General features: G+C 43.8%; 1 protein-coding gene across 1 annotated transcript; it reads left to right on the top strand.

Annotated features, from left to right (window-relative positions):
• Nucleotides 1-312: 312 nt before the first annotated feature.
• LOC120926868 (microsomal glutathione S-transferase 3-like) lies at nt 313-17,458 on the top strand. The gene is made up of 4 exons (XM_040337140.1): nt 313-560; nt 5,483-5,605; nt 15,680-15,752; nt 17,246-17,458. Exons 1-4 carry the CDS (start codon nt 426-428, stop codon nt 17,344-17,346), a joined length of 432 nt encoding a protein of 143 aa, XP_040193074.1. The 5' UTR covers nt 313-425; the 3' UTR covers nt 17,347-17,458.
• The last annotated feature ends 1,631 nt before the right edge of the window (nt 17,459-19,089 follow it).

The following is a 19,089-nucleotide window of genomic DNA, read 5'->3' as shown; positions in this document are numbered from 1 at the left end:
CATGACCCCTATAAGTTGGGTAGTTGCCACTAACCCTTTCTGTTTGATCCAGGTGCACATATATAGTATCTTCAAAGTTTGGCGGTATAAAGTCTTCATCTTTGAACCCAGATTTTGTAAATCCAGTTACCTTCTAGGCATTAGCGAATAACAAAGATATACTAATATTACAACATACACAATCATAGCTTGTTGTAATCTTTATGGATTGCTGACCTATAGCACAGTTCTTTCGGAAAGCACTCATATATAAGAAATACATACATAGCTGCATTCCTGGATTGCTCCTCCCACTCTAACAATAGGCTTCCCCCAGGAAACCAGAGCACTTTGTACAAAGGTTGGTAGAGCAGAGCAGAAAGGGGATTGCATAAGGAAGCAGTGCTGTGTTCTTCTGCAGAAACAACATCAATACAGCGACAGCTATGAGTGCAGACAGCATTGACGATATACTACCCCAGAATTTCGCCTATGTCATCTTCAGCTTCATCTACAGCTATGTCATCATTATGTATCTCGGTATAAATGTGGGAAAAGCCAGGAAGAAGTATGGAATCAAGGTAAAATCATTCACAGGCATTTTCTGCATTTAGAGGGTTCCTTGTTATTGTAGCTGGCTCTTTAAATATGATGGTCTCTATTGCTCAGCATTGGTTATGTCATCAGCTATTTTGCAATACAATTGTTTATTTTATTTTTTTATGTTTTTGTTTTACAAGCTTCATGGTTAATTACACTTTTGTAAATTTGAAAGTATCCGCTTTCTTTATTTTGTGCAACTGTTATCTTGGGCTTTGCATTGAGTAATTATGATTTTTGGGAAAGGGGGAATCCAGTTTCTTGTTTCAACCAGTTCAAAATTACAAAACTGCACTGCAAACCTTCATGAGTAAAACTTTTTTTTTTTTTTTTTGTGGATGTGTATTTAATTCAACTTTGCTGATTATTGATACATCTCTTCTTTGCAATGGTATTATATGATACAGTTACCATTTATTATGTTTGTCATCATAGCAAACATCCCACTAAAACGGGAGAGCCTCACTGCACCTTGAGATTAATTGGGCTGTATTCACACCTATCCACATGCAGTGAAAACTGTGTTTTTCTATCTGCAGTAACACAATGCACCACAATGTATGACCCCCTTTCTACTGGGGCGCTTTTCAGGCATTTTAGAGCCTCTTAAGCCCCCCCCCCCCAGTGTGAAAGCCTGAGTGCTTTCACACTGGGGCAGTGCGCTTGCAGGACAGAAAAAAAAGTCCTGCTAGCAGCATCTTTAGGGCGGTGCGGGAGAGGTGTATACACCGCTCCTAAACCGCCCTGCCATTGAAATCAATGGACAGCGCTGCCAAAGTGCCTGCAAAGCAGTTTGGCAGCGACACATTTAACACCTTGTTAACCCCTTCTTTGGGGTTAAAAGCAACCTCGCTCCCACTCGCACAGCTCCGATAAAGTGCCACTAAAACTAGCGGCACTTTACCGCTAACGTTCAGGCAGTCTGAGTGTGAAAGTAGCCTTAGCCCAGGTTCACGCTGGGCTGCGGGAATGAAGCCGTGCAAATTTCACTCCCGCTTGTCGGTCCCGATTTCGGCCGCGATTACAGAGACATCTGTGCACAGATGTCAATGTAAATCGCGGCCCGAAATTTGCAAAAATTAGTACAGAAATTACTTTTTGAAATCAGTGCAGCACCGCAGATGCAGCATCGCACCGATTAGGACGGTGCGATTGCCGGCAAATGCCGCCGATTTGACATGTCAAAACGCACCAGTGTAAACAAGGGCTGAATGTGAGTTGACATTTATTCTGAATGCCCACATCAAACACATACTGTATATGGTGTAAAATGACTCTGCACTAAAGTGTACTACACGGCACCGCACTATGATTTGTGGTATATTGCCCAAAAGTAGCTCAAGTCTGGTTTTGCTTTTAGGGCCGGTCCACACTGCTGCGAATTCTATTGCGAATTTGTTCTGTTGCGATTGCTCAAATTCGCAAGTCATTTTACTAACATAGTTTTCCATGAGTGCCGTTCACATCAATGCATTGCAAATCTAAGCTGCGTTAAAGGGTCCTGTGTGAGTTTGATCCATGTGCGATGCAAATTCTGCTCTATCGGCCGGCATTCCCTGAGATCGCAGCCGCAAATCGCGGTAAAATCGTGCGATTTTGAAGTCGCAGTAGTGTGAACCGGCCCTTATGCCTGATTCACACCTATGCAAGTTGCAGTTTGCATATTCCAGCTGCATTTTGCATTTTTTCAATACATGTTTTTGGTCCTTATGTCTATGGAACCAAAAGCCAGAAAAATGAACAGATGTGAACGTGACCCATAGAAAACCATGTTAAATGGGCTGTAGTGTGTTTCTGCAAAACTGAAAACGCACAAGAAAATGCATAGGTGTGAATCAGGCCTTAGTAAAGTTCCTCCTTCATGACCAGGCCATTTTTTGAGATACGGCACTGCATTACTTTAGCTGAGAATTGTGTGGCCATGCAATGATGTACCCAAATGAACTGTGTGTTATTTATTTTCCAACAAAGAGAGCTTCCTTTTGGTGAATTTTGATTACCTCTGCGTTTTTATTTTTTGCACTATAAACAAAAAAAAGCGTAAATTTAGAAAAAATGTACACTGAGCCGCATACCTTTTTGTGTCAGAATGAATAAACTCTTGTGCACATGTGCAGGAGTTATGTCATTTTGGCCCAGCCGATCAAGAAATCGGGTGATGATTTTGGTATTGCAAAGGAAAGATAAAGTTGATTTCCCCTTTAATGGTTCATAAAAAGTAAATAAGTTTTCTTAAAGTGATTATGAACCCTTATTTTTTTAAATAACAAACATGTCATACTTATCTGCTCTGTGCAATTGTTTTGCACAGAGCAGATCTGATCCTCTTCTTCTTGGGTCCCCCATCGCACGCTCTTGACTCCTCCGCCCTGCTGAGTGCCCACCATAACATAACGTTTTTTTTTTTTTAGTTTAATGCCAAGAAAAAAGGTAGACAAAAAAGACGGACTTGCTTTCTGTAGATTTCTGCTTTTGGACAATACGTAGCATTCCTTGCCAGTATCAGTGTTCGTGTGTGCTGGAAAGAATTATGTAGCACTATAGAACATTTTCTGTCCATTACACAGTGGAACCTTGGATTACGAGCATAATCCGTTCCAGGAGAATGCTTGCAATCCAAAGCACTCGCATACCAAAGCGTGTTTCTCCATAAAAGTCGATGGAAACAAATAATTAGTTCCACATTGACTTCTATGGCATGCAATACCGCATGTGGCCAGAGGTGGGGGGTGCCGGAGAGACTTGGAAGTACTCGAAGACTGTTCAGCTGCATTTAGAAAGCCTCAGGAACTGAGTGTTTCCGAGTATTTCCAAACGGCTCTGATCGGCTCCTGCGCCCCCCCACCTCAGGAAAAATACGGTACTGCACACTGCAGAGGCTTGAATCCTGCTAATTTTGCAAGACAACACTCGCAAACAGAGCCAGGGTTCTTTTAAAGGATTGCTTGTATTGCAAACCACTCGTTAACCGCGTACTCGCAATCCGAGGTTCTACTGTATATTGTAATACAGTGTTGTAGGAAGAGAACATACTAAAGAACAGATTGTCCCTAATTTCTTAATAGTTAGAGGTCTTGAAGTTGTACTAAAGCCAATTTCTTTTCTTTTTTTTTCGTTTTTGAGCAAAGAGGGAGCACATGTCAGGTTTTTATTTCTGCCTGTGTCCCAGTTAGGGAGTTGTCACCAGAACAGGAATAAAGGTTAAATCTTCAATTTAGCTAGTTCTGGTGATCCTGGTAGCAGCCAGGAAGTAAAAGGAAATCTAAAGTGGAGGAAACTTTATGATAGATTTCCTTTCACTTCCTGTTTTAGCTATTGGACAGGAGGTGGATGGAAATTCTTCCTTAGATGGCAAAAAAAACAGACCGGAGTTAGAACTCTTTCTTACTCTATCCAAAATGTTGACCTTAGTTTTACTTTAGGTGTTTGTACAGTTATGCTGATTTAATCCTTTATGCGGATCAACGATTCCTCTTCTACACGCAGCTCTGGTGTTGGATACTGTTAAGAGGCTCTCACAGACTTCTTGAGGCTAAATGCTATGTGATCTTATGATTTTAAGGAGAATTACTGACAAAGCTTGTTTGGCTGTACTTCTCTTGTGGATCACAGTTCATACTGCACTCATGTGACCCATTTTCAGCAGACAGAGGGCTGAAGCCCGCTGTTGGCTGACATCACAGAGTCAGGCCAGGCTGGGGCAAGATCAAGTCAAGATCTGCCCACAACCATGGACCAGCACCTGGCTCAGCCTCTCAGTAAGCCGCTGAGAGCCTGAGCCGGCCACTCCCGCACCTCCACATCTCAGCACTCCTGTGAGCATGAGGGATCAGAGAGCCGGTGACACTAGCCCTCTGCTCATGGAGCTCTGAGAACCAAGCGATCAGCGGTCTTTGATCGCTCAGTTCTCAATTTTAGCCAGTGGGGGACCGATGCATTCACCTAGGTTAGTATGATTTTGAAGTGGGGGGGGGGGGGGACTTCTTTTAATGTCGCATGTCCAAAACATGTATTCTTAAGCTACGAGTAAATAAAAACTGCATTTTACACTTCTTTGAAATCATACACTGCATTTCCAGATAAGGGATTTCATAAAGTCTACATTCAAAGTGCAAGGTTGATGTATTAGTCTGTGAACCTCTTCTCTAAAACTGCAAGTCATGGTTACTACGTTAAAAACACCCATCACTTCACATGGGTGTGGTGTAACCAGTTTATCTAGATATTCATGAGGATGTTCTAGAAACCCAGGAAGGAATCTGATAACACAGATGCATATAGGATTCCATTTGTAAGCCTATTAGACTGTATATTGGTGAATTATATCTTCAAAGTAGAGAAATACTTTATAAATGTGTGTGTGTGTGTGTGTATATATATATATGTGTATATATATATATATATATATATATATATTTTTATATTAAATATATTTTAACCACTTAAGGACCTGCTCATGTACATATATGTCGGTACTTTTAAAGATGGATATCCCGGTAACGGCAGCAGCGGCTGCCACAACCGAGATATCTATCTTTTCAGTGAACGGTCCTGTAAACGATAACAGTGGTCTCCGATGGCGGATTCGCCGCGAGATCACCGTTTTCGGCGGCAAGAGAAAACGCAATCTGCTGTGGGGAAAAATGTCCCTGACCCTTTTCGATAAACTCACCTGCTGAAAAATGCATAGATGTGAACGTGTACCATAGGAAACAATGTTAAATAAACTGTAGCGCGTTTCTGCTAACTGGAAAATGCACTAAAAACGCATAGGTGTGAACATAGTGTAATGGTAATTAGTCAAGATTCAGTTAAATGCCATGTTACAGTTTTAGTTATTGATGTCTAATTTTTTTTTCTCTAATTGGTATAAAATCTGCTGTCATCTGTTATTTTATTACAGTATCCTCAGATGTATTCAGACAAAGAGAATGTCTTTAACTGTATACAGAGAGCTCATCAGAATACGTTAGAAGTGTATCCCGCCTGGCTGATCTTTCAGCTTATTGCAGGACTTGCATTTCCGGTAAGTGATCATATATATTGCATGTACATTTCACATTTTCTTAAAGGTACACAGCCAAATCCAGCTGCTCATCCTGCTGTGAATCAGCTAGATCTTTTTAAAAATGTAAAGCTTATCTAAACCCAAAAATATTAATATGTTGCAGTTTACTAATCTGTAAACTTGGTCGCTGCATTTGTTATTCCATTTGTAGGCTTTTATTTTTATTTTTTTTTATTTGGTAATTCACCTAGCAACACAATTCTTGTATTAGGGTATCTTCTGGATGGAGAAACAACAGAGCCACCTTTTGGACAGCAGCATTGTCAATCTGGGGAGAAGGTCGTGTTATGCCCTGTACACACGATCGGTTCGTCTGATGAAAATGGACCATTTTCATCGGACGAACCGATCGTGTGTAGGGCCCATCGGTGAAAAAAAATAGAACCTGTTTTAAAATTTTCGTATCGTTAAAAAATCGATGGGGGAAAAAAAACGATTGTCTGTGGGGAAATCCATCGGTCAAAAATACACGCATGCTCAGAATCAAGTCGACGCATGCTCGGAAGCATTAAACTTCATTTTTCTCAGCACGTCGTTGTGTTTTACGTCCCGGCGTTGGACACGATCGGATTTTTAACTAATGGTGTGTAGGCAAGACTGATGAAAGTTGGCTTCATCGGATATCTGATGAAAAAATCCATCGGTCCGTTTTCATCAGACAAACCGATCGTGTGTACAGGGCATAAGATGCAAACTTGGACAGACTTTACTATCAAATTAAAATGAACTCTGGCTAACCTTTTTTTAATGGGGAAAATTTAATAAAAAAAAAAAAAGCAAATACTTTTTTTAATGCAGAAGATATATAATGTGTCTTTTGTGTATTACAGTTTCTTACCTGCCTGTCGGAATTGTACATTGTGCTGCCCAAATTCAGCTCAGTGTACCAACATGGTATCTTCCAAGATGAATGAACTCTGCATGTGCAGGTGTGAAGTCATCTTGGCCCAGGCAATGGCATTTTTTTATTTTTTTTACATAAAATAAACGTTTTACATAAAAAGGCAGGCAGAGGGCAAAGGACCAGCAACCATTATTTATAGAAAATGGTGGAGCGCTTGGGGGGGGAAAAAAAGTCCAAAATTAACCCAAAATGTATTGCTGGCACAGACTAATGGCAAAAACATATAAATGTAATCTTGAGGTATCAAATAATTGAAGAGACCATCACCCAAACACACTGCCTCTTACCCATAGGAAGATGTTAACAAGCATGGATATAAATCACTGAGAGCTCCTCAGCAGCACACGGATGACTCAGTATCTCCTTCACAGTCTCAATACCCAGTTAAGAGAAAAAAGACTCCTCATAGTGCAGACATCCAAATGTTAGTTTATTAGTAAAAGTTTTGCGCTCACATTTCAGCAGATTAATATAGGCATTGTAGGAAACTTCCAGTGTTTCCAACCCACAAAATGGCCGCTGCGTCCCAGCATGCAAGTCGCGTCACACGTCTCCAACTCTTCCTACACGTTTCGTCGTCTATGACATCATCAGGGGCGCCCCTGACGACCTCCTAAATGATGAAACGCGTAGGTGGCACAGCCCCTGCACACAATTATGAGCTCCCATATCAGGAAGTTCACTGCTACTATATTATATATTCCCTACAACATAGTGAATCATTACTTTTTTAATTCAGGCCTACTTTGAGCATTTTTTTTTTTTTTTTTTTAGATTTAAACCATGATCATAAAATGTTGCCTGTCACGGCCAATTCTGTGTATGTAAAGCAACCTTTCACTGGTAAGCTTAGTGTATATTTAAATTACAACAAAACTTTTTTGGTGACCTGGGGGTCCCCAAGGAATTCCCCTAATTTGCAGAGATTTACACTCACTTCCTGTTTGGCTAATGGACAAGAAGTGAACTCTATCCAAAATGGGGGGGGGGGGATTTTTTTTTTTTTGCCTATAGTTCTACTTTAAATGTGGAAAAACATTTAAAAATATATGAAAGTAAAAAGCCATTCATATGCTGAATGCTATGCATTAGTTTTAACTGCATTCATATTTTTGCAATAGTCATTCTTTATAGTTAAGCAAACATTTGTTAGAAGGAAATTTGGAGATACAGGAATTGCATAGAAATTGAGCAGAACATTTTAATTTAATTGCATGTGCTTATCGTGCATGTACACTGAAATAGGGAAAACATGCAGACTACTGACAAGAGTTTTGACATTATTTTTTGCCTATCATTGCAGAACTTTTTTTTTTATTTTTTATTAATCGATATAAAATAATTGTTAAAAATGCATCTTCATTTGCATTGGTTCCCTGTAGGCCAATAGGAAGTTACTTTAGGCAAATAGGGGTTGGGCAAAGTTTAGTATTTGCATATTGAAGCTCCTGAAATAGGATGCAAGTTGCAGATGACATTTAGGGATGGTTCACATAACATGTAGTCTAGAGGTTTTTTTGTTTTTTTTTCTGAAGTCCGTTCCAGTTTCAGGGGTAAAAAGGTAGAACATGCTGCATTTTTCTACATTGAACTCTATGGGAACGCAGTAAAATGCATCAACAATGCACAGTAATGCACATTTAGGGTGAAGAAAAGGGGGGGGGGGGAAATGCCCCACAACGCACGCAAAAACGCATTTAAAAAAGTATCAAATGCATCTGGAACTCATCCAGACTGTTTTTATGGCGTGAACCGGCCCTTACAGAAAATGTTGATGGTGTCTGTTCAGAATGGAGTAAGTTCTGGGAGAGTACATTAGCAAAAATGGTGGTCAAATATTACATACAGTAAGTGTTCATTTACAAAGCTATTTGAGTCACTGACTATGAACAACGCATGAATCAATAAACAAGCAGTGGAACAGGTATAAATGTACTGTACTAGATAATATAAACACTGACCCATTTGTAGTGAAGCTAAATAGAATTTTATAACTGGTGCAAACAAGGTTGACAGTATTAGTATTCGCTAACCCAGGAAAAAAAAGGTCCCTATGTGCACACGACATATACAGCCCCAATAGTAGGTGGTTCCGTACATTAGGGGCACGGGGCGCCACCCTCCTATCTATGTGTCTGGCCCCCTAATCTACCTGCGGTTCACCGGATGCATGGATTCCAACGGGTGTTTTTTTACACACAATTAGAGCCTGAGGCTCTAACAGGCTTCAAAAAAGGGTTGGCTCGGGGGCCCCCCTCAAAAATATACCACCAGCCGCCATTGAGGTGGGTGTATATGTTCCTGACAAAGTGGTACTCCTGGAGGTGACTACAATGTTAGCTGACGGTCATTGGGGCCCTTCTGTAAGGTGGTGCACGTTTTAACTGTCCCTTTAAAAGTGTACAACGGTTGACTGGGCTGCTAAACAAGAAGCAGTCTTTAATGGCATTGTCTGTGGGCAGTGGAAGGTTAAGCATGGTTGTTCTGCTCATCACTCCTGGTGTGTAGTAGATCCAGTCCCACAGGCTTGGCAGTCGGTTGTCCTAGAGTTCAAGACACAGCAACCTTACAGTGGCTCAGTCCTCTGGATGCTCACAAGGGCTCAGTCTCACTGGTGTAGGTCCATGTGACTCCAATGTCTGCACAGCTGTGGTACCAGCACACAGTCACGAACGATGACTCGGTCCCAGCCTCAGCTCTGCGCAGCAGGTCTGTCCTCTCTGGCGCCTCCTGGCTGCTAGACTCCCCAGATCTCTGCACATTTGTCCAGGAAAAGCTGTTCTCCCCTCTTGTGTGTGCAGAGAATCCTGGGTATTTCTGCGGCGCCATTAGCCTCCATTGACTTTTATTGTACTACCTTTTTAAGGACTACAGTTCCAGAATCCTTGGTGGTTGCATAATAAAGCCTCCTTCCCCCTGACTGGCTCAGGCTCTCTGCTTACAGGAGGAGCGGGAAGAATCTAATGCCGCGTACACACCATCACTTTATGTGATGAAAAAAAATTACGTTTTTAAAAACGTCAATTTAAATGACCGTGTGTGGGGGAAAACGTTGTTTTATGTCTTGTGAAAAACGACAAAAAAAATTGAAGGCATGCTTCAATTTTATGTGTCCGTTTTTCAAAACGTCGTTTTTTGTGTCACAAGAAATCACTGTGTGTAGCAAAAACAACGTTTTTAAACCCGCGCATGCTCAGAAGCTAGTTATGAAGCGAGCTTCAATGGAAAAAAGTGCTGAACATAACCGGGCTTTGCTAGAGCATTTTGAAAAAACGATGGTGTGTAGGCAATGTCGTTTTTGAAAATTGAAGTTTCAAAAACGTTGTTTTTGGAGTACCTCAGTTTTTCCGCCAGTGTCTTAGGTGTTAGTCATGGTTTAGCTTGCCTCCACATCCTTGGGATTAGGTGAGCTAACCGGTTCTGTCCAAAAAAGCCTCAGCGCTAAAGTGGTCAGTAACCGGACCCCAAACCCTTGGGGTATAGCCCATAATGCTTTTCTTTTTAGAGAGCTGGACCCTGGGCCCAGAACTTAGAAACCTTTGGGTGCCTAATGTTTCTGTTGCCAGAGTGCTATATGGGCCCAGGACAGTGGATCCTTCATAGGAACCCAGGGCCTGAAGGTCTAGACATCCCCACCGAGATGGGGGAAGATTGGGCCTCTTGCTTGGCAAAGTCCTGCGGCATGGAGCAGGTAAGTGAGGGGAAAAACTTGCGGAACTTGGTTCTTAGCAGGTTTTTTCTGGGGGGTCACAGGGGACATGCCTAAAGTTATGCACTGCATCTGGCAAACTAGTCACATATCATAAAGATAGGATGGCTCTATATGTATTATTCCCCATAAGATGTGACCTCCCTTGTAGTGTTGGAAAAGCATTGAGTGGGGCCTGTGATATAAAAGTATATGTGTGTGTCAGAGAGCTGTGCTTACCTGCAAGCCTCCAGGCGATGCTCCATTCAGTCTTCCTCCTCACGGCCTGCAAAGCAGGCAAAACGCCGACCTCCTCATGGTTCCAGGCTGCAGGCTGCAGTTTGCTGGAGCAGAGAGGTCCCTTCCTCCCAACCCCACCCCCCCCCTGTCGGGAGGGGCATTTCCTGTTTGAGATTGCTGGGGGGGAAGGGCGGGTCAGTGGCTTAAGGAAGGGGCGGCCCTTCCTTGTTTGTTCCATATAGCTCATTCAATACTTTGGAACTGAGGAGGAAAGACCAGAACGGCAAGCACGGGGCGCCGAGGACACACAGTGGCCAGAAAGAATATTGCAGTCTTCAGAAAGACTGTTTTCAAGCCTAGGAATAGGCTGTTTCTTTTCCATCTCATAGTTTTTCTTGCAATACTACTCAGGGGGACAGAATGTTTTTTCTTTCCTAGATTTGAAAAAAAAAAAAAAAAAAAAAAGTGTCATCTAGGGGAGAGGAAGCATTTTTTATCCCCCAAACAGGTGTTTGGGCATTTAACTATTTATAAGTCCCAGGTACCAATAAGTAGCAGGTGTACCTCGGTATTGTACCATGGCATCAAAAAACAAGGGTACGAGAGGTGGGGATTCCCCCAGAGAGTCTGAGGTCTCGGACAATGCTATGCCGCTGCTTTCCCCACAGGGAGCCTTGGGGCCATCGGGATCTGGGGCTGGAGCTGACGCGGGTCAGTCCAACCCTAAGATGGTCACGGAGGAGGTATTACTCACCTCTTTAAAAGAGATGCAGAAAAGCATGGGTAAAATGATAGCCGCAGCTATGCGGGGCAGTAAGCGGAATAGATCTCCGTCGCCCGAGCGCGGACCCTCAGAAGAGGAGGTCCTTTCCTCAGGGGAATTGGACGACCTCTTGGACAAGGACCAAGTAGGTTCAGGGATCGAAGATCCGGATACAGAGGAGTCTGGGGCAGTCTCCCTGAGGGAGAGCTGGTGGATTCAAGGATTGTCGGACTTGGTCCATAGGGCATTCAACTTGCCAGTACCAGATCTCCAGGTATCGACGGTTTCAGCTTTGGGCTCACTGAGGGCGCCTCAAAGCAATGCTGTGTTTCCGATCCATCCTCTATTAGAGGGAGTTTTGTTCCAAGATTGGAACAAGCCAGATAAGATCTTCTTACCACCTAAGAAGTTCTCTGTCCTATATCCTATGGAAGAAAAAATTTCCAAAAGATGGGCTACTCCTGCAGTGGACGCAGCCATCTCATGTGTTAACAAATCGTTAACATGCCCTGTAGAAAACATACAGGTGTTCAAGGATCCAGTTGATAAGCGCTTGGAAGCACTACTTAAGAACTCCTTCACTACTGCAGGGGCAGTAGTACAGCCAGCTGTGGCTGCGATTGGGGTCGCTCAAGCATTATCGGATCAATTTAAGCAGATGCTTAAACTTATTCCTGCCCAGCAGGCAGAAGAATTTTCGGATGTCCCTAAGGCCATATGTTTTACGGTAGACGCAATCAAGGATTCTATCCAGCAAGCGTCACGTTTATCGTTATCCCTTATCCATATGAGAAGACTCTTATGGTTAAAAAGCTGGGAGGCTGAGCCCCCATGCAAGAAGCTCCTGGTAGGGTTCCCCTTCCATGGAGGACGACTCTTCGGAGAAGACCTAGATAAATACATTCAGACCATTTCAAATGGCAAGAGTACTCTCTTGCCAACTAAGAAGAAGGTTCAGGGGCCTGCGTTTAAACGACAGTATTCCCCTGGGCAGGGGCCCTCTAATGCCAAGCAGTATCGACGGCCTCCTGCAAAAGCAAACTTCGGCTTCAACAGCAAATCACAAGGACAGGCTGTTAGAGGCAAAAGGCAGTGGTTTCGCAAACCAGCAAAACCAGCCCCCAAGCCAACCTTATGAAGGGGCGCCCCCACCCACGAAGGTGGGGGGAAGGCTGCGACTCTTTTCAGAGATTTGGGAAGCCAGCATTCCCGACGAGTGGGTACGGTCTTCCGTGGCCACAGGCTACAAATTAGATTTCCTAAGGTTTCCTCCTCCTCATTTCCAGGAGTCGAGGATTCCAAACGATCCGCCTCGGATTCCGGCCAGTCCTGGAACAGGGGCTGGGTTTCTACTCCAACCTATTCATCATCCCCAATGGAGATGTCAGGCCAATTTTGGACCTAAAGATGGTAAATGCATATCTAAAGATCCGCTCATTTCGGATGGAATCCGTGCGGTCAGCAGCTGCCACACTCCAGAAGGACGACTTCATGGCGTCCATAGACATAAAGGATGCCTACCTTCATGTTCCAATTTATCAGCCACATCAAAGATATCTACGCTTCATGGTGGCTTCGCGTCACTTCCAATTCGTGGCGCTTCCCTTCGGGTTGGCTACGGCCCCCCGGGTGTTCACGAAGGTCCTAGCTCCGATCCTAGCCAAGCTAAGGATCCAAGGGGTCACGATCCTAGCATACCTGGACGACCTCCTAGTCATAGACCACTCGTCTCCCGGCTTGGAGCGAGCAGTGGCCCTCACGGTCCAATACCTCGAGAGGTTCGGCTGGGTCCTAAATCGAGAAAAGTCAGCTTTCCAGCCCACAAGGCAGTTGGAATATCTCGGCATGAGATTAGACACAGAACAACAAGGAGTGTTCCTACCTCTGAGGAAGGTAAAAGCCATCAAGGAATTAATCCTACTGGTTCTAAGCAAGAAAGAACCGACTATTCGCCTATGTATGAGGTTACTAGGCAAGATGGTGGCCACGTTTGAGGCGGTACCATACGCCCAGAGCCACACTCGCATCCTACAGGCAGCCATCCTGTCAGCATGGAGCAGAAGGCCACAGGCCTTGGATATCCCGTTGCCGCTCTTATCAAGAGTCCGACAAAGTCTGTGTTGGTGGTTAGACCCTCAGAATCTACTGAAGGGGAAGTCTTTCAGCCCAGTGGCTTGGAAGATAGTGACCACAGACGCCAGCCTGACGGGCTGGGGAGCAATTTTGGATGGTTGCACTCGCCAAGGTACTTGGGCAAAGCCAGAGAAGCAGTTGCCCATCAACATCTTGGAGCTCAGAGCTGCTCGACTAGCCCTCAGGGCTTGGACGTCAAAATTGCAGGGGTTCCCGGTGAGAATTCAATCAGACAATGCCACGGCCGTGGCATACATAAATCACCAAGGGGGAACCAGGAGTCAAGCCGCTCAGAGAGAGGTGAGCTTGATTCTTCTATGGGCAGAGGCTCATGTGCCCTGCATATCGGCAATATTCATTCCAGGAGTGGACAACTTTCAGGCGGACTTCTTAAGCCGCCAGACTCTATGGCCGGGGGAATGGTCTCTGCATCCACTAGTCTTTCAAGCACTCTGCCAAAGATGGGGAGTGCCGGACGTGGATATCATGGCATCGAGACTCAACAAGAAACTAGACAGGTTCATGTCCCGCTCAAGGGATCCGATGGCCTGCGGAACCGATGCGTTGGTTTGCCCTTGGCATCAGTTCAAACTTCTTTATGCGTTTCCCCCCGCTCCAGTTACTACCCCCGCCTGCTGCGCAGGATCCGGGTGGAGCACATACCAGTCATCCTGGTAGCTCCAGCATGGCCCAGAAGGGCATGGTACTCACTAATCTTAAGGATGGTAGTGGGAGACCCTTGGACTCTTCCTCTACGGCCAGACCTGCTATCGCAAGGTCCGATCCTCCACCCTGCCTTACGGCATCTAAATTTGACGGCCTGGAAGCTGAATCCCTGATTCTCAGGGGTAGAGGTCTGTCTCAGAAAGTAATCTCTACCCTAATCAGAGCCAGGAAACCGGTCTCTAGGGTGATTTATTACAGGGTCTGGAAGGCCTATGTAGGCTGGTGTGAGTCCAAGCGATGGCTTTCTCGCAAATTTACCATCGATAGAGTATTAAGTTTTCTCCAGCTAGGAGTGGATAAAGGATTGGCATTAAGCACAATCAAAGGACAGATTTCTGCTCTGTCAGTGTGGTTTCAGCGGCCGCTGGCCACCCACTCGCTGGTTAAGACCTTCCTTCAAGGGGTCTTACGTATTAGACCTCCAGTTAAATCCCCGCTTTGTCCGTGGGATTTAAATCTTGTTCTGTCAAGTTTACAGAAACAACCGTTTGAGCCGTTGGCTGATATTCCTTTGGTTCTACTGACAAGGAAGTTAGTATTTTTGGTTGCCATAGTTTCCGCAAGAAGAGTTTCGGAGCTGGCAGCCTTATCCTGTAAGGAACCATATCTTGTTTTTCATAAGGACAGGGTCGTTCTCCGCCCTCATCCTTCCTTCCTTCCGAAGGTCATATCCAGTTTTCATTTGAACCAGGATTTGGTATTACCATCCTTCTTCCCTAAACCTACTTCCAGAAAGGAAGGGTTGCTGCATACCTTGGATATTGTCAGGGCCATGAAGGCCTATCTTAAAGCTACAAAGAAGATCCGGAAGACAGATGTGCTGTTCATTCTACCGGATGGGCCCAAGAAGGGGCAGGCAGCTGCAAAGTCCACCATTTCTAGGTGGATTAAGCAATTAATCACTCAGGCCTACGGCTTGAAAGGGTTGCCTCCTCCAGTATCATTAAAGGCTCATTCTACTAGAGCCATGGGCGCCTCCTGGGCAGCACACCACCAGATCTCTATGGCTCAAGTTTGCAAGGCGGCAACCTGGTCTTCTGTCCACACGTTTACAAAATTCTACAAGTTGGACGTAAGAAGGAATACTGATACTGCCTTCGGGCAGGCAGTGCTGCAGGCTGCAGTTTGAGACCCTCGGATTCCGGGGGCTCCTCTTGTTCGAGTTAAATTTAAAAATTTTATTTTTCTCAACTAAGTTGGATTTATTATGATTTGAGTATATCTCTAAATTAAATCCTTTTGTCTTGGAGATGTTCTCCCTCCCCTCATTGTAAGCATTGAAAATGTCGTTTTTTTCCATCACATAAAGTGATGTTGTGTACGCGGCATTACAGCGCTCGCCATTCTGATCACTGTGCAGAAAAGTGACAGCAGGGAAGTAAGGGGTGAGAGGCAACTGTTGCGCACACGCATCCTTCTGTTTTCACAGATCCTGGGGATTGGCAACAGTCGGCAAGACACCCAGCTGCATAACTGTAATAAGTAGTTGTGTAATAACTAACAAATTGTGTAAGTAGAGCATCTTTAAATTGCTAGATGTGTAGGACATATCTCTAACACATTTATTCTTTCTTTTAGCTTTCTTCTGCTGTTCTGGGAGCAATCTGGGTAACCAGTCGCATTTCTTACGCTCATGGATATTATACAGGCGGTATGTAACACAGAGACTGATTAAAGTGTATCTATGGTCACACATATTATTTCTAGACTACTCCTATTATATTGACCGATCTTGAAGGTTTTTAAACAAACATTTTGTACAACTTTGTTTTGGCTTTACCAGGATCCACCACAGTATATTTTGTCAGTACTTGTCTCTTCCTATGTTAGTTTATTGTATATCATGGAGAATGCATCTGGAGTGGAAGCGCCTCAGTTTTAGCACGAGTGGGCTGACATCTAAATAATAATTATACCATTTTAAAGTGTTACTAAACCCACAACAGTATATTCTGTGGAACATAAAGGGTTAATCCTCTGCACTGTGTAAAAAGGCTGCTTGATCCTGTCTTCTCTGATCCTCCCCTTCTTCCACAGTCCCCCAAACCATCTCCTGATTGAACAGGGGCTAGGGGACAAACTGCACATGCTTAGTTTGGTGTGTATTTCAAGAGGTGTGTTTTTTTTTCTTTTTCTTGGGAGAGTGCATGTGATCAGCACTGTCCAGACAGGGGGTCAGGGGTCCTGCAGCCTCATATCACAATCGGGGGATTTATGAATGAAAATTCCCCCTACAAGCATTAAAGGTGTTTTTTCACCTTCATGCATCCTATGGATGCCAGGTGTATGACACGGGAGCGCGCCCGCAAGGTAACCCCTTCAGGAGAGGGCTTTCCAGAGGGGGTTATCTATTGTGGGGAGGAGCCGCGAGAGCCGACGGACCCCAGAAGAGGACGATCGGGGGCCTCTCTGTGCAAAACGAGCTGCCCAGGAAGTAAGTATGATATGTTTGTTATTTATTTTTTTAATTAAAAGGGAACCTTTACAACCACTTTAATCAGACACTGATAGAAGTCACAAGACTGCTTTGAAGTGATTGTAGAGATATATAAATAATTATTTTTTTTTTTTTTAATAACAAACATGTCATACTTACCTCCCCTGTGCAGTTTGCTTTGTTTTGGCCCCGATCCTCCAGTTCTGGGGTCCCTCGGCGGCTGTCTCGGCTCCTCCCTGCAATAGCTAACCCCCTCTGGGAATCTCTTTCATGAAGGAGTTGGCTTGCGAGCGCACTCCCTGTCATACACTCTGCATCCATTGGATTTGATTGACGGCAGCGGGAGCCAATGTCTTTGGATAGAGTGGAGAGCAGTTAGAACACCTAATGGGTTTTTATTGCTGCCTATGTTCTTGGGGAGAGTCACCCTTTCAGTTTGTCCTGGTGATCATTACCACCAAAATGTAAAAAATGTTTTAAGTTGTTGTCACCAGAAGAGAAATCTTTCAATGTGAACACTATTTCTTGTGAACCTGATTACTTTTGAGGGATTTCCTCTCTCTTCCTGTTGTGTAAATGGAACTCTCACCAATGGGACAAAATACCTGACAGGGATTTAGAACCATTTTTTTTATTTTATCCAAAATGGGGGGGGGGATTGCCTACATTTCTAATTTACATTGTATATATCTTTTCTTTCTTTACAGAACCAGAAAAAAGATATAAAGGTGCTTATGGATACATCGGTCTGTTTGGTGTAGTCATTTTGTCTTTTGTAGCAGGCCTTCAACTTCTTGATGTTGTTTGATCACCAACATATCATCTAGATTTACTTCTGAAATGGAATTATTTCAAATGTATCAACCCATCTGCCTTACCATTTGTTAAGTAAAAAATAAAAACCTTTTTTTGGTAAAGTAGAACTGTCTGTGTTTATTTGCAGTACAATGTAACATTCTTTAACTAAACATATTCTGTTCTTTTGGAAACTGATTTGGACATGCCAAATATGCCACTGGAAGTTGGACCCAGAGATAACAGCATAAAATAGAAAAAATGCCAATTGCAGAGGAATTGATGAATGCAGTCAGGGCTGGACTGGGACAAAAATTTGGCCCTGGACTTCATCCAGACTGGCCCACTTTGACAGGTCTCCCCCATGGTGGCTGGACAATCTGTACCCCATACTCATTCCCATAGCAGTGTTAACTTTGGCAGCAAATTTTGGATTTAGTCTTAGGACTAGAATGGCGTTTTAGTTCCATTTTAGTTTTCTGCAATTGTTTTAGTTATACAGTAGAACCTTGGTTTGAGAGTCTTGATATACAAGTAGAGTCATGTCACAACGGAGTATACAAGAGAAGAGAGGCACCTCTAAGTGAGGAAGAGCCGAACACCCCTTCCCCCGGTTCGCACCAGAACCTGCGAACCGGGGGAAGTTTGCGCGAACTTTAGAACCCCATTAAAGTCTATGGGACTCGAATGTTTGAAATCAAACGTGCTAATTTTTAAATGTTAATAATGCAAGTTATTGTCCTAAAAAGGGTCTGGGGACCCGGGTCCTGCCCCAAGGGACATGTATCAATGCAAAAACGGCCGTGTTTTTGGGAGCAGTGATTTTAATGATGCTTAAAGTGAGAAAAAAACTGTGAAATATTCCTTTTAAATATCGTAATTTTCTATAGTATGCCTGTGAAGTGACACGTGTTTAGACCTGTCCCTGCACAAAATTACATTTCTATAGGAAGAAAAGTCAAGCTGCTTGCGGCTTTATGTAATGTCTGGTCCTGTGCAAAGGACACTAAAACAAAATACTGGAGGTCCTTGCCTGTATTTGTATGAGAACACCAGCAATTGTATTCAGGTAGCTTTAGGTGCACACTGTGCAAAGGACACCGTACACTAAGTGAAACTACTGCAGCTAGCACAATCGCCTGCCTGTCAGTATATTATGAAGAGAATAACAGGAACGGATCTAGCCAAACGGAATACAGTGTATAAATATATATACAACACCTGGGATGCATATATATCCTCTACACACTGTAACTGAAGCTAATTGACTTGCCTGTCTGCTCTATCTAACTCAAAACAAATGACACTGTCTCTCTCTCTCTCTCTAACCACCGCTGCAACACACTACACAAGCCTGCCACGCAGGTGGCCTTATATAGTGTAGGGCGTGTACTAAACCCCCTGAGACAATTATGGCTCTCCGTTTTTTCCGCCCTGTGATTGGCCAAAGCACGCGGGTCATAGTGCATGCTTGGCCAATCATCAGCCAGCAATGTACTGCGATGCCACAGTGAATTATGGGCCGTAACGCGCCACTCGAATTTGGCGCGAACAGCCCATAATGTTCGAAATTCGGCGAACGGCCAAACAGCTGATGTTCGAGTCGAACATGGGTTTGACTCGAACAGGAAGCTCATCCCTACCTCTAAGTGTAGCAATATGGTTACATTTAATGAAGGTACAACATTTAACAACATATTGCTACACTTAGAGGCGCCTCTCTTCTCTTTTATACTCTGTAGCGCCTGCTGGATTT

The sequence above is a fragment of the Rana temporaria genome, chromosome 2 (assembly GCF_905171775.1).
Source record: "Rana temporaria chromosome 2, aRanTem1.1, whole genome shotgun sequence".
NCBI classification, from domain to species: domain Eukaryota; kingdom Metazoa; phylum Chordata; class Amphibia; order Anura; family Ranidae; genus Rana; species Rana temporaria.
Note: the sequence above shows the minus strand (reverse complement) of the source record. Positions and strands in the feature narration are given on the sequence as shown.